The 15,643-nt window shown below is 56.2% G+C and overlaps 1 protein-coding gene across 1 annotated transcript in view; it reads left to right on the forward strand.

Moving 5' to 3' along the window:
• Positions 1-6,589: 6,589 nt before the first annotated feature.
• The window catches only part of LOC139240562 (rabenosyn-5-like), an 18,020-nt gene continuing 8,966 nt past the window's right edge, over positions 6,590-15,643 (forward strand). The window contains exons 1-4 of the mRNA XM_070869106.1: positions 6,590-6,669; positions 10,117-10,515; positions 14,103-14,228; positions 15,466-15,566. Of these exons, the coding sequence (XP_070725207.1) occupies positions 10,311-10,515; positions 14,103-14,228; positions 15,466-15,566 (432 nt within the window). The 5' untranslated portion in view covers positions 6,590-6,669; positions 10,117-10,310. The remainder of the gene's footprint in view (positions 6,670-10,116; positions 10,516-14,102; positions 14,229-15,465; positions 15,567-15,643) is intronic.

The following is a 15,643-nucleotide window of genomic DNA, read 5'->3' on the forward strand; positions in this document are numbered from 1 at the left end:
CCCTGGGGGGGGTCGGGAGGGGGGGGGGGCGCGATGAGGACAATCGCAGGTCTGCAAAATCCCCCTGGGACTCAGTCCCTGTGATAGCGAGTTCATCGTTCCGGTGATGTGACATTGGACCGGGGAGTGGGGGGTGGGGGGGTGTTGGGAATCCCATCCTCGGTCTCTGCCGTGCCGTGCCGTTTGGAGACCCGGCCCCCCCGGCCCCTGCCCATATCCTGCCGGGTTTATTTCTGGCTCGGTGGTTTGGATGCAGCAGGCGGCTGGTGAAATCTCGCGCTCCGACCCCGCCTCGTTTGGTGAGAACCATCGCTCTGCAATCTCCGTGCCTTCGCTCCGACACGCAATTTCTCACCAGCGTTTATATTTAGCCGGGCAGGCCTGCTGTCCTGTTAAGGTGCGGAAGCCTTTAGAAGTGTTAGTCTACGCCCTGAGCCAGGGGTGGGGGGGGGGTGTGTGGGTTTGGTGGGAGTACGATTACCCCCGCACACGCTGACGGGACACGGGGGTCTACGCGATTACCCCCGCACACGCAGACGGGACAAGAGGGTCTACGCGATTACCCCACACACGCTGACGGGACACGGGGGTCTACGCGATTACCCCCGCACACGCTGACGGGACACGGGGTCTACGCGATTACCCCCGCACACGCTGACGGGACACGGGGTCTACGCGATTACCCCCGCACACGTTGACGGGACACGAGGGTCTACGCGATTACCCCCGCACACGCTGACGGGACACGAGGGTCTACGCGATTACCCCCACACACGCTGACGGGACACGGGGTCTACGCGATTACCCCCGCACACGTTGACGGGACACGAGGGTCTACGCGATTACCCCCGCACACGCTGACGGGACACGAGGGTCTACGCGATTACCCCCACACACGCTGACGGGACACGAGGGTCTACGCGATTACCCCCGCACACGCTGACGGGACACGGGGGTCTACGCGATTACCCCCGCACACGCTGACGGGACACGGGGGTCTACGCGATTACCCCCACACACGCAGACGGGACAAGAGGGTCTACGCGATTACCCCACACACGCTGACGGGACACGAGGGTCTACGCGATTACCCCCGCACACTGGTGGGACACGGGGTCTACGTGTGTGTCATTGCGGGAAAGCGAGCGAACTTTGGGGCTTAAAGGTGGGACGTAGAATCGGCAGGACGCTGGGGGTTAAAGGTGACGCAATCTCCCGTGGTCGCTGGAGCTTTTCATTCTTCCGCTGGCTGTTTACAAATGAACCCCCTCCGACCCCCGGCCCGTTAAACAGCTCGCTCTCCCCGCCCCCCCGCACGCGCGGCGCTCACCTGGGAGCCTGTCCCTCCGCTCCAACCTTGGCCTCCGACAATCACAACTACAGCTCCCCCCGAAGTCCCAGCTCCCTCAGTACCCCCCCTCCGACAGTGCGGCACTCCCTCAGTACCGCCCCCTCCGACAGTGCGGCGCTCCCTCAGTACTGCCCCTCCGACAGTGCGGCACTCCCTCAGTACTGCCCCTCCGACAGTGCGGCGCTCCCTCAGTACTGCCCCTCTGACAGTGCGGCGCTCCCTCAGTACCGCCCCTCCGACAGCGCAGCGCTCCCTCAGTACCGCCCCTCCGACAGCGCAGCGCTCCCTCAGTACTGACCCTCCGACAGTGCGGCACTCCCTCAGTAGCCCCCCTCCAACAGTGTGGCGCTCCCTCAGTACCGCCCCTCCGACAGTGCGGCACTCCCTCAGTACTGCCCCTCCGACAGTGCGGTGCTCCCTAAGTACTGCCCCTCCGACAGTGCGGCACTCCCTCAGTACCCCCCCTCCGACAGTGAAGGGCTCCCTCAGTACTGCCCCTCCGACAGTGCGGCGCTCCCTCAGTACTGCCCCTCCGACAGTGCGGCGCTCCCTCAGTACTGCCCCTCCGACAGTGCGGCACTCCCTCAGTACTGCCCCTCCGACAGTGCGGCACTCCCTCAGTACCCCCCCTCCGACAGTGCGGCGCTCCCTCAGTACCGCCCCTCCGACAGTGAGGGGCTCCCTCAGTACTGCCCCTCCGACAGCGCAGCGCTCCCTCGTTTGAGAATTTAAATTCAGTTAATTAAATAAATCTGGATAAATAAACACTATTTACCAGTAATGGTCAATGTGAAGCGATCGGACTGTCGTAAATTTTTTAAATTCTCATCCTTATTTTCAAATCCATCCGTGGCCTCCTCGTCCCTCCCTATCTCTGTAACCCCCTCCAGTCCCTACACCCCTCCCTATCTCTGTAACCCCCTCCAGCCCCTCCACCCCTCCCTATCTCTGTAACCCCCTCCAGCCCCTCCACCCCTCCCTATCTCTGTAACCTCCTCCAGCCCCTACACCCCTCCCTATCTCTGTAACCCCCTCCAGCATCTACACCCCTCCCTATCTCTGTAACCCCCTCCAGCCCCTACACACCTCCCTATCTCTGTAACCTCCTCCAGCATCTACACCCTTCCCTATCTCTGTAACCCCCTCCAGCATCTACACCCCTCCCTATCTCTGTAACCCCCTCCAGCCCCTACACCCCTCCCTATCTCTGTAAACCCCCTCCAGCCCTACAGCCCTCCCTATCTCTGTAACCCCCTCCAGCCCCGACACCCCTCCCTATCTCTGTAACCCCCTCCAGCATCTACACCCCTCCCTATCTCTGTAACCCCCTCCAGCCCCTACACCTCTCCCTATCTCTGTAACCCCTTCCAGCCCCTACACCCCTCCCTATCTCTGTAACCTCCTTCAGCCCTACACCCCTCCCTATCTCTGTAATCTCCTCCAGCCTTACACCTCCGAGATCTCTGCGCTCCTCCAATTCTGGCCTCTTGCGCGTGCCCCGATTCCCGTCGCTCCACCATCGGCGGCCCTGCCTTCTGTTGCCTGGGCCCCAAGCTCTGGCACTCCCTCCCTAAACCTCTCCGCCTCTCTCTCCTCCTTCAAGACGCTGCTTGAAAACCGACCTCTGTGACCCAGCTTTTGGTCGCCTGTCCCTAATATCACCGCACGTGGCTCGGTGTGAAATTTTGTTTGACGATTAGCCCCGTGATGCGCCCAGAGACGATTCAATATTATATAAATCCATGTGGCTGTTGTAAAAAGCCGCCTTGGTCACGCATGTTCTTCGGGGAAGTCGACTCGCAGTCCTGACCCGGTCTGGCCGATGTGTGACTCCAGACCCACAGAGATGCAGTGACATCTTAACTGCCCCTCTGAAATGGCCCAGCCAGCCTCTCTATTGTCAGCACCATCTTGTCAAGGGGCCATTGGGGATGGGCAATAAATGCCAACATTACCAGTGAAGCCCACATCCCGAGATTGAAGAATTTAAAAATAAAACCGGTTGGGGTGGAGTGTAGAATGTTTCAGTGTGAGGGGTGTCGCAGTTGTGTGGGGCGGACTGGTTGGGCTGGGTGCTCTTTGCCTTTCCGTCATTGATCGTGGGTTTATATCTAACCTTCAGGGCTACTGACTGAGGGCCGTGCGGCTCTTTGTCGGCCGGTGTGGACACGATGGGTCAAAGTGGCCTCCTCCTGCGCTGTAAGTTTCTCTGTTTCTATCACGGGCAGTCCCTCGGGATCGAGGAAGACTCGCTTCCACTCCTAACACGAGGCCTCACGTGGCTGAACAGTCCAATACGGGAGCCACAGTCCCTGTCACAGGTGGGACAGACAGTGGTTGAGGGAAGGGGAGGGTGGGACTGGTTTGCCGCACGCTCCTTCCGCTGCCTGCGCTTGGTTTCTGCACGCTCTCGGCCACGAGACTCGAGGCGCTCAGCGCCCTCCCGGATGCACTCCCTCCACTCAGGGCGGACTGGTCTTTGGGCCCAGGGACTCCCAGGTGTCGGTGGGGGATGTTGCACTTTATCAGGGAGCCTTTGAGGGTGGTCCCCTGTAACGTTTCCTCTGCCCACCTTTGGCTCGTTTGCCCGTGAAGGAGTTCCGAGTAGAGCGCTTGCTTTGGGGAGTCTCGTGTCTGGGGGGACATGCGGACAATGTGGGCCCTGCCCAGCGGAGCTGGTCGAGTGTGGTCAGTGCTTCGATGCTGGGGATGTTGGGCCTGGTCGAGGACGCTAACGTTGGTGCGTCTGTCCTCCCGGGGGGATTTGCAGGATCTTGCGGAGACATCGTTGGTGGTATTTCTCCAGCGACTTGAGGTGTCGACTGTACACGGTCCGTGTCTCTGAGCCATACAGGAGGGCGGGTATCACTACAGCCCTGTAGACCATGAGCTCAGTTTCATTCATATAGCACCTTTCCCCACCTCGGTACGTCCCAAGGCGCCTCACAGCCAATGAAGTACTCTTTGTAGTGTGGTCACTGTCGTGACTAGGAAAAGCGGGAGTCATTTTACGCACAGCAAGCTCCCACAAACCAGCAATGAGACAATGACGCAGATCGCCTGATTCAGACGTCGGTTGATCAATGAAATGAGGGGATAAAAAATTGATCGCAGTTCAGCGGATGTGATGTGAACAAATCTTTGTCCAAGTAACTACTTCCCTCCTTCCTTCACACTCCTGTGGCTCGGGCAGATGTAAAAGATCCTGGGGCCACTATTGGAAGAAGAGCAGGGGGAGTTCTCCCCGGTGTCCTGGGGCCCAATATTTATCTCTCGACCAACATCACTAAAACAGACGATCCGGGTCATTATCACATCGCTCTGTGTGGGAGCTTGCTGTGCGCAAATTGGCGTTTCCCACAATACAACAGTGAGCGCACTCCGAAAAGTACTTCATTGGTTTTAAAGCACTTTGAGACGTCCGGTGGTTGTGAAAGGCGCTATATCGATGCAAGTCTTTCTTTCTTTTCTCAGTAGCCCTCTTGCCTCTGAGTCAGAGGGGTACGGGCTCAAGTGCATTTCCACAGATTTAAGCACAAAATGCTGAGGGAGCGCCACACTGTCGGAGGGGCGGTACTGAGGGAGCGCCGCACTGTCGGAGGGGCAGTACTGAGGGAGCGCGGCACTGTCGGAGGGGCAGTACTGAGGGAGTGACGCACTGTCGGAGGGGCGGTACTGAGGGAGCGCCGCACTGTCGGAGGGGCAGTACTGAGGGAGCGCAGCACTGTCGGAGGGGCGGTACTGAGGGAGCGCCGCACTGTCGGAGGGACACCTCCCCGCACTGTCGGAGGGGCAGTACTGAGGGAGCGCCGCACTGTCGGAGGGGCAGTACTGAGGGAGCCCTGCACTGTCGGAGGGGCGGTACTGAGGGAGCGCAGCACTGTCGGAGGGGCGGTACTGAGGGAGCGCAGCACTGTCGGAGGGGCGGTACTGAGGGAGCGCCGCACTTTCGGAGGGGCGGTACTGAGGGAGCACCGCACTGTCGGAGGGGCAGTACTGAGGGAGTGCTGCACTGTCGGAGGGGCAGTACTGAGGGAACGCCGCACTGTCGGAGGGGCGGTACTGAGGGAGCGCCGCACTTTCGGAGGGGCGGTACTGAGGGAGCACCGCACTGTCGGAGGGGCAGTACTGAGGGAGTGCTGCACTGTCGGAGGGGCGGTACTGAGGGAGTGCCGCACTGTCGGAGGGGCAGTACTGAGGGAGTGCTGCACTGTCGGAGGGGCGGTACTGAGGGAGCACCGCACTGTCGGAGGGGCAGTACTGAGGGAGCGCCGCACTGTCGGAGGGGCGGTACTGAGGGAGTGCCGCACTGTCGGAGGGGCAGTACTGAGGGAGTGCTGCACTGTCAGGAGTGCCATCGTTCGGCTGAGGCGTTAGACCGAGGTCTCTTCTGCCCTCTCGGGCGGATGTAAAGGATGCTACAGCCACTATTTCAAAGAAGAGTGGAGGGGATGGGGGGGATAGGGAATTCTCCCCGGTGTCCTGGGGCCAATATTTTCCCCACATCGAACATCACTAAAAAACCCAATGAACTGGCCATTTATCACATTTCTGTGTGTGGGAGCTTGCTGTGCGCAAATCGACAGCTGCATTTCCCACACTGCAACAGTGACCACAGTTCAGAAAGTGCGTCACTGGCTGAGAGACGCTTTGGGACCCTCCTGGGGTGGTGACAGGCGCCGTAGAGATGGCTCGGTGGGTCTCACTGTCGCCTCGGGGGTCCCCTTCCTTTGAGGGCCAAATTGGCACACAGCAAGATCCCGCAAACAGCAATGTGATCACAGACGGTGAGGGGAGAGACGGTTGAAAGAAAGATTTGACGCCATGAATCGCGCAGGGCATGCGGGAAGAACTACGAATGATTATTGCAGTTTGGAAGTTGGTCCGAGGATTGAGGTTGGTTTGCCTTTAAGGCAATTATGGCCATCAGCTTGCGGCAGGGCAAGCCCAGGAAGGAGCCTGGCGGGAGTTGTAGTTTCCGGTCTGGGCAGCCGCCGTTGAAAGCCATGGGCGTGGGGAGCGGAAAGAGACTACAACTCCCGGCGGGCAGCGCGGCTGCGCGGCTGCCAAGGCGCGCCAAGAGTCGCGCGCAGAGTGCGTCACGGCCCCCAAGTCCAGCGGCTCCCACACACCCTTCAGAGCGCGGTGCGCGCCGGGGGTTGTAGTTCCGGCGGGACGGCGGCGTCGCCCGCTGCAAGGGGCGGGGCGGGCGGCCGTGGACTACATATCCCGGCGGCAGCGCGGCGGGGCGGCGCCTGCGCAGTGGCCATGGCCAGCACTACCAAGCCCTTGTTGACTGAGGAAGGCTGCAGGAGATTGTAAGTTTGTGGGGGGGATATTTATCCTGTTTCTAAAAAGCTTCACACATCTTTGGCAATGGGTTGAATTGGATTTAAAACTCGAAATTGGGCCTCCCCTTGCCATCCCTGTGCAAGGGGGCAGGTTGCCGCGGTGACCCCCCTGACACCCCCCGCGGTTGCCATGGCGTGATGCCCCGCTGAAGTTGGTTCGAAATGGCGGCAATGTGGCGACGGGGCGGGTGAAACCAGCGCAGACCGACCCGCCTGCCCGCCGGCTGTCGGCCGAGCTCACCGGCGTCTCTCGCGGCGGGCGTCAAGTTGACGTCATGCCGGTGATAGGTCGAAGGTCGTCCCCGCCAATTAACCCAGCGACAGACCTGTGCCCACCGGTACTGTACCCCGGTGTTATACAGTGACAGACCTGTACCCACCAGTACTGTACCCCAGTGTTATACAGTGACAGACCTGTACCCACCAGTACTGTACCCCAGTGTTATACAGTGACAGACCTGTACCCACCAGTACTGTACCCCAGTGTTACACAGTGACAGACCTGTACCCACCAGTACTGTACCCCAGTGTTATACAGTGACAGACCTGTACCCACCAGTACTGTACCCCAGTGTTATACAGTGACAGACCTGTACCCACCGGTACTGTACCCCGGTGTTACACAGTGACAGACCTGTACCCACCAGTACTGTACCCCAGTGTTATACAGTGACAGACCTGTACCCACCAGTACTGTACCCCAGTGTTATACAGTGACAGACCTGTACCCACCAGTACTGTACCCCAGTGTTATACAGTGACAGACCTGTACCCACCAGTACTGTACCCCGGTGTTATACAGGGGCAGGCCTGTACCCACCAGTACTGTACCCCAGTGTTATACAGTGACAGACCTGTACCCACCAGTACTGTACCCCAGTGTTATACAGGGGCAGACCTGTACCCACCAGTACTGTACCCCGGTGTTATACAGGGGCAGGCCTGTACCCACCAGTACTGTACCCCAGTGTTATACAGTGACAGACCTGTACCCACCAGTACTGTACCCCAGTGTTATACAGTGACAGACCTGTACCCACCAGTACTGTACCCCGGTGTTATACAGGGGCAGGCCTGTACCCACCAGTACTGTACCCCAGTGTTATACAGTGACAGACCTGTACCCACCAGTACTGTACCCCAGTGTTATACAGGGGCAGACCTGTATCCACCAGTACTGTACCCCGGTGTTATACAGGGGCAGGCCTGTACCCACCAGTACTGTACCCCAGTGTTATACAGTGACAGACCTGTACCCACCGGTACTGTACCCCAGTGTTATACAGTGACAGACCTGTACCCACCAGTACTGTACCCCGGTGTTATACAGTGATAGACCTGTACCCACCAGTACTGTACCCCGGTGTTATACAGTGATAGACCTGTACCCACCAGTACTATATCCCAGTGTTATACAGTGACAGACCTGTACCCACCAGTACTGTACCCCAATGTTATACAGTGACAGACCTGTACCCACCAGTACTGTACCCCAGTGTTATACAGTGACAGACCTGTACCCACCAGTACTGTACCCCAGTGTTATACAGTGACAGACCTGTACCCACCAGTACTGTACCCTGGTGTTATACAGTGACAGACCTGTACCCACCAGTACTGTACCCCAGTGTTATACAGTGACAGACCTGTACCCACCGTTACTGTACCCCAGTGTTATACAGTGACAGACCTGTACCCACCAGTACTATACCCCAGTGTTATACAGTGACAGACCTGTGCCCACCAGTACTGTACAACAGTGTTAGACAGTTACAGACCTATACCCACCAGTACTGTACCCCAGTGTTATACAGTGACAGACCTGTATCCACCAGTGCTGTACCCCAGTGTTATACAGTGATAGACCTGTACCCACCAGTACTGTACCCCAGTGTTATACAGTGACAGACCTGTACCCACCAGTACTGTACCCCAGGGTTATACAGTGACAGACCTGTACCCACCAGTACTGTACCCCGGTGTTATACAGTGACAGACCTGTACCCACCAGTGCTGTACCCCAGTGTTATACAGTGACAGACCTGTACCCACCAGTACTGTACCCCAGTGTTATACAGTGACAGACCTGTACCCACCAGTACTGTACCCCAGTGTTATACAGTGACAGACCTGTACCCACCAGTGCTGTACCCCAGTGTTATACAGCGACAGACCTGTGCCCACCGGTACTGTACCCCAGTGTTATATAGTGACAGACATGTACCCACCAGTACTGTACCCCAGTGTTATACAGTGACAGACCTGTACCCACCAGTACTGTACCCCAGTGTTATACAGTGACAGTCCTGTACCCACCGGTACTGTACCCCAGTGTTATACAGTGACAGACCTGTACCCACCAGTACTGTACCCCGGTGTTATACAGTGACAGACCTGTACCCACCAGTACTGTACCCCAGTGTTATACAGTGACAGTCCTGTACCCACCAGTACTGTACCCCAGTGTTATACAGTGACAGACCTGTGCCCACCAGTACTGTACCCCAGGGTTATACAGTGACAGACCTGTACCCACCAGTACTGTACACAGTGTTATACAGTGACAGACCTGTACCCACCAGTACTGTACCCCAGTGTTATACAGTGACAGACCTGTACCCACCAGTACTGTATCCCAGTGTTATACAGTGACAGTCCTGTACCCACCAGTGCTGTACCCCAGTGTTATACAGCGACAGACCTGTGCCCACCGGTACTGTACCCCAGTGTTATACAGTGACAGACATGTACCCACCAGTACTGTACCCCAGTGTTACACAGTGACAGACCTGTACCCACCAGTACTGTGCACAGTGTTATACAGTGACAGATCTGTACCCACCAGTACTGTACCCCAGTGTTATACAGTGACAGACCTGTACCCACCAGTACTGTACACAGTGTTATACAGTGACAGACCTGTACCCACCAGTACTGTACCCCAGTGTTATACAGTGACAGACCTGTACCCACCAGTACTGTACCCCAGAGTTATACAGTGACAGACCTGTACCCACCAGTACTGTATCCCAGTGTTATACAGTGACAGACCTGTACCCACCAGCACTGTACCCCAGTGTTATACAGTGACAGACCTGTGCCCACCAGTACTGTACCCCAGTGTTATACAGTGACAGACCTGTACCCACCAGTACTGTACCCCAGTGTTATACAGTGACAGGCCTGTACCCACCAGTACTGTACCCCAGTGTTATACAGCGACAGACCTGTACCCACCAGTACTGTACCCCAGTGTTATACAGTGACAGACCTGTGCCCACCAGTACTGTACCCCAGTGTTATACAGTGACAGACCTGTACCCACCGGTACTGTACCCTTGTGGTGTTTGGGGTGGAGTCCATGTTTAAGCACGGACTCAGTGTAGTGAGCCGCTGTGTTGGTTTGATCGACAGACGGTGACGTTTGGAAGCGGAGCGGGTTCCCGATCGCAGGCGGAAGGCGGACCGAGAGTGGTGGGGGGGCCGTCCCGGACGGAGATGCTGCCCCGTGGTCACGGACGGGAGAACGCTCGCCGGACAGGATTGCAGCCGGGAACGTCGGAGCGAGCAGCCTGCTGAGCGAGGCCCGAGGAGAGCGGAGGGGGGCGATGGCAGCGATGTGGGCGGTGCCTTCCTCCCCGCCTCTGCCCGCCGGCCCGGGCCGGGGGTCCGGCACCCCCTCGGGGGAGATCCGGGAGGGCTTCCTCTGCCCGCTCTGCCTCAAGGACCTGCAGTCCGTGCAGCAGCTCCAAGCACACTACGAGGATGCACACTCCGGCGAGGAGGATAGGCACATGGTGGGCCAGATAAAGAGTGAGTAACCCAGCCGTCGCAGAGCAGGAGTGGGAGGGGACGGGGCGGGGGGAAACTGAGCCCCGGATTCGGCAGTGGGGTGCCGCAGGGATCAGTGCTGGGGCCCCAACTATTTACAATCCACATTAACGACTTGGAAGAAGGGACCGAGTGTAACGTAACCAAGTTTGCTGACGATACAAAGATGGGAGGAAAAGCAATGTGTGAGGAGGACACACAAAACCCGCAAAAGGACAGAGACAGGCTAAGTGAGTGGGCAAAAATTTGTCAGATGGAGTATAATGTCGGGAAGTGTGAGGTCATGCACTTTGGCAGAAAAAAAAATCAAAGAGCAAGTTATTATTTAAATGGAGAAAGATTACAAAGTGCTGCAGTACAGCGGGACCTGGGGGTACTTGTGCATGAAACACAAAAGGTTAGTATGCAGGTACAGCAAGTGATCAGGAAGGCCAATGGTATCTTGGCCTTTATTGCAAGGCGGATGGAGTATAAAAGCAGGGAAGTCTTGCTCCAGTTATACAGGGTATTGGTGAGGCCACACCTGGAGTACTGCGTGCAGTTTTAGTTTCCATATTTACGAAAGGATATACTTGCATTGGAGGCAGTTCAGAGAAGGTTCACTCGGTTGATTCCAGGGATGAGGGGGTTGACTTATGAGGAAAGGTTGAGGAGGTTGGGCCTCTACTCATTGGAATTCAGAAGAATGAGAGGTGATCTTATCGAAACGTATCAGATTATGAGGGGAGCTTGACAAGGTGGATGCAGAGAGGATGTTTCCACTGATGGGGGAGACTAGAACTAGGGGGCATGGTCTTAGAATAAGGGGCCGCCCATTTAAAACTGAGATGAGGAGGAATTTCTTCTCTCAGAGGGTTGTAAATCTGTGGAATTCGCTGCCTCAGAGAGCTGTGGAAACCGGGACATTGAATATATTTAAGACAGAGATAGACAGTTTCTTAACCGATAATGGGATAAGGGGGCGGGCAGGGAAGTGGAGCTGAGTCCATGATCGGATCAGCCATGATCGTATTAAATGGCGGAGCAGGCTCGAGGGGCCGAATGGCCGACTCCTGCTCCTATTTCTGATGTTAAAGAAGTGGCTGCAGGATGGATGCATTGGTTGTCATCTACGAAAGTCCCTGGATTCTGCGGTGGTCCCAGCGGATTGGAAAACCGCAAATGTAACATACCTATTTAAGAAAGGAGGGAGACAGAAAGCAGGAAAATATAGACCAGTTATACCCCACACCCATCACTGTAACACTGATATACCCTACACCCCTCACTGTAACACTGATATACCCCACACCCCTCACTGTAATACTGATATACCCCACACCCCTCACTGTAACATTGATATATCCCACACCCCTCACTGTAACACTGATATACCCCACACCCCTCACTGTAAAACTGATATACCCCATACCCCTCACTGTAACACTGATATACCCCACACCCCTCACTGTAACACTGATATATCCCACACCCCTCACTGTAACAGTGATATACCCCACACCCCTCACTGTAACACTGATATACCCCATGCCCCTCACTGTAACACTGATATATCCCACACCCCTCACTGTAACAGTGATATACCCCACACCCCTCACTGTAACACTGATATACCCCATGCCCCTCACTGTAACACTGATATACCCCACGCCCCTCACTGTAACACTGATATACCCCACACCCCTCACTGTAACACTGATATATCCCACACCCCTCACTGTAACAGTGATATACCCCACACCCCTCACTGTAACACTGATATACCCCATGCCCCTCACTGTAACACTGATATATCCCACACCCCTCACTGTAACAGTGATATACCCCACACCCCTCACTGTAACACTGATATACCCCATGCCCCTCACTGTTACACTGATATACCCCACACCCGTCACTGTTACACTGATATATCCCACACCCCTGACTGTAACACTGATATACCCCACACCCCTCACTGTCCCAGTCTATCGATTCTGGATCAGTTCCTATGGACTGGAGGGTAGCTAATGTAACACCACTTTTTAAAAAAAGGAGGGAGAGAGAAAGTGGGTAATAATAGACCGGTTAGCCTGACATCAGTGGTGGGGAAAATGTTGGAATCAATCATTAAGGATGAAATAGCAGCCCATTTGGAAAGCAGTGACAGGATCGGACCGAGTCAGCATGGATTTATGAAAGGGAAATCATGCTTGACTAATCTTCTAGAATTTTTTGAGGATGTAACTAGTAGAGTGGACAAGGAAGAACCAGTGGATGTGGTGTATTTGGACTTTCAAAAGGCTTTTGATAAGGTCCCGGAAAAGAGATTGGTGTGCAAAATCAAAGCACATGGTCTTGGGGGTAATGTACTGACATGGATAGAGAACTGGTTGGCAGACAGGAAGCAGAGAGTCGGGATAAACGGGTCCTTTTCAGAATGGCAGGCAGTGACTAGTGGAGTGCCGCAAGGTTCAGTGCTGGGACCCCAGCTATTTACAATATACATTAATGATTTAGATGAAGGAATTGAATGTAATATCTCCAAGTTTGCAGACGACACTAAGCTGGGTGGCGGTGTGAGCTGTGAGGAGGATGCTAAGAGGCTGCAGGGTGACTTGGACAGGTTAGGTGAGTGGGCAAATGCATGGCAGATGCAGTATAATGTGGATAAATGTGAGGTTATCCATTTTGGGGGCAAAAATTATCTGAATATTATCTGAATGGCGGCAGATTAGGAAAAGGGGAGGTGCAACGAGACCTGGGTGTCATGGTACATCAGTCATTGAAAGTTGGCATGCAGGTACAGCAGGCGGTGAAGAAGGCAAATGGTATGTTGGCCTTCATAGCGAGGGGATTTGAGTATCGGAGCAGGGAGGTCTTACTGCAGTTGTACAGGGCCTTGGTGAGGCCTCACCTGGAGCATTGTGTTCAGTTTTGGTCTCCTAATCTGAGGAAGGACGTTCTTGCTATTGAGGGAGTGCAGCGAAGGTTCACCAGACTGATTCCCGGGATGGCGGGACTGACATATGAGGAGAGACTGGATCAACTGGGCCTTTATACATTGGAGGTTCGAAGGATGAGAGGGGATCTCATAGAAATTTCTAAGATTCTTACGGGACGGTACTGGACAGGTTAGATGCGGGAAGAAAGTTCCCGATGTTGGGGAAGTCCAGAACCAGGGGACACAGTCTAAGGATAAGGGGCAGGCCATTTAGGACCGAGATGAGGAGAAACTTCTTCACCCAGAGAGTGGTGAACCTGTGGAATTCTCTACCGCAGAAAGTTGTTGAGGCCAGTTCATTGGATATATTCAAGAGGGAGTTAGATGTGGCCATTACAGCTAAAGAGATCAAGGGGTATGGAGAGAAAGCAGGAATGGGGTACTGAGGTGAATGATCAGCCATGATCATATTGAATGGTGGTGCAGGCTCGAAGGGCCGAATGGCCTGCTCCTGCACCTATTTTCTATGTTTCTGTGTCCTGAGGTGGTGAAAGACGCAATGGCAATGCACGTTCTCCCTCCTGCCTGTTTACGATCCGCCTCCGCACTTGCGAGCCGGGGTCTAATTCTCCTCTCTCTGCGCCAGCACTCTTCGGCAGAGCAAAGAGGAAGCTCCTGAAGCAGGAAGACATCGAATGCTCGGAGACTGAGCTCTCGGACTTCATTTACTCGGGCGGCGTGGACACCAGCAAGTGGGAGGCCCAAGACCTTGGTGAGCCGAGCCATTTCTTGTTCTTTAACCATTCCTGCTTCCATTACATGGAGAAGCCGGCGTCGTTCTCCGCAAAGAGAAAGGGCGGGGTTTTCAGACGTTCCCCATCATCATCATCATCGGCAGTCCCTCGGAATCGAGGAAGACTCGCTTCCACTCTTAACACGAGTCCTCACGTGGCTGAACAGCCCAATACGGGAACCACAGTCCCTGTCACAGGGTGGGACAGACAGTGGTTGAGGGAAGGGGAGGGTGGGACTGGTTTGCCGCACGCTCCTTCCGCTGCCTGCGCTTGGTTTCTGCACGCTCTCGGCGACGGGACTCGAGGTGCTCAGCGCCCCTCCCGGATGCACTCCCTCCACTGAGGGCGGACTGGTCTTTGGGCCCAGGGACTCCCAGGTGTCGGTGGGGGATGTTGCACTTTATCAGGGAGGGCTTTGAGGGTGGGTCCCTTGTAACGTTTCCTCTGCCCACCTTTGGCCCGTTTGCCCGTGAAGGAGTTCCGAGTAGAGCGCTTGCTTTGGGGAGTCTCGTGTCTGGGGGGACATGCGGACAATGTGGGCCCTGCCCAGCGGAGCTGGTCGAGTGTGGTCAGTGCTTCGATGCTGGGGATGTTGGGCCTGGTCGAGGACGCTAACGTTGGTGCGTCTGTCCTCCCGGGGGATTTGCAGGATCTTGCGGAGACAGCGTTGGTGGCATTTCTCCGCTCCGTTATTCACCGCGGGAGCAGCGAGGGCGAGGCGTTCTGGGCCGGGTGGTCAGCCTCCAGCAACCCGCAGCGATCCTCGGGGCCCAGGGGTAGCATCACCGCCCGCAAGAGCTGCGTCTGGTGTGTGCGCGCAACGCCACCCCCCACACCCCCAGAGGCGACACCTGGCACGGGGTTTGAGCTCGTGCCTGATCCGCATGCGCGTTTTGACTCCCGCCCGACCCCGTGCGCCCCGCTGTGGCTGCCTGGGAAATCGGGTCGGTCCAACCATCCTCACAGCGGAGGGGTAAGTCACGGGCTCCCAAGGTAAGTGTGACTGCTTTACCTTTGAATTTTTTTTTGCGATTTTGTGTTGTGGTGGCGTGGGCAATGTTTTGTTGCGGGGGGGGTGGGTGTTGTGGTTTTTTTTTTTGTATTCCTCCTCCCCCCGCCCCCTCCCCCACAGCCAGGGCAGTGGCCCCTCCCCCCCCCCCACTCCCCTCCCCCCCCGCCCCGGGGCTGACCACTGACCATGTGCTCGGTGTCCAGGTGTGACCAGGAACCTGCGCGGCGAGTTCCAGCGGTGGCGGGGAGCGCGGATCGATCACTACGTCATCGAGGTCAACAAACTGCTGATCCGCTTGGAAAAGGTGAGGGGGGGCGGGGCGGGAGGGGGGATGGGGAGGGTGGGGGGGAGGGTGCTGGGGGGAGGGGGGGCAGGGAGAGG

The sequence above is a fragment of the Pristiophorus japonicus genome, chromosome 32 (assembly GCF_044704955.1).
Source record: "Pristiophorus japonicus isolate sPriJap1 chromosome 32, sPriJap1.hap1, whole genome shotgun sequence".
In the NCBI taxonomy this organism is placed as follows: Eukaryota; Metazoa; Chordata; class Chondrichthyes; family Pristiophoridae; genus Pristiophorus; species Pristiophorus japonicus.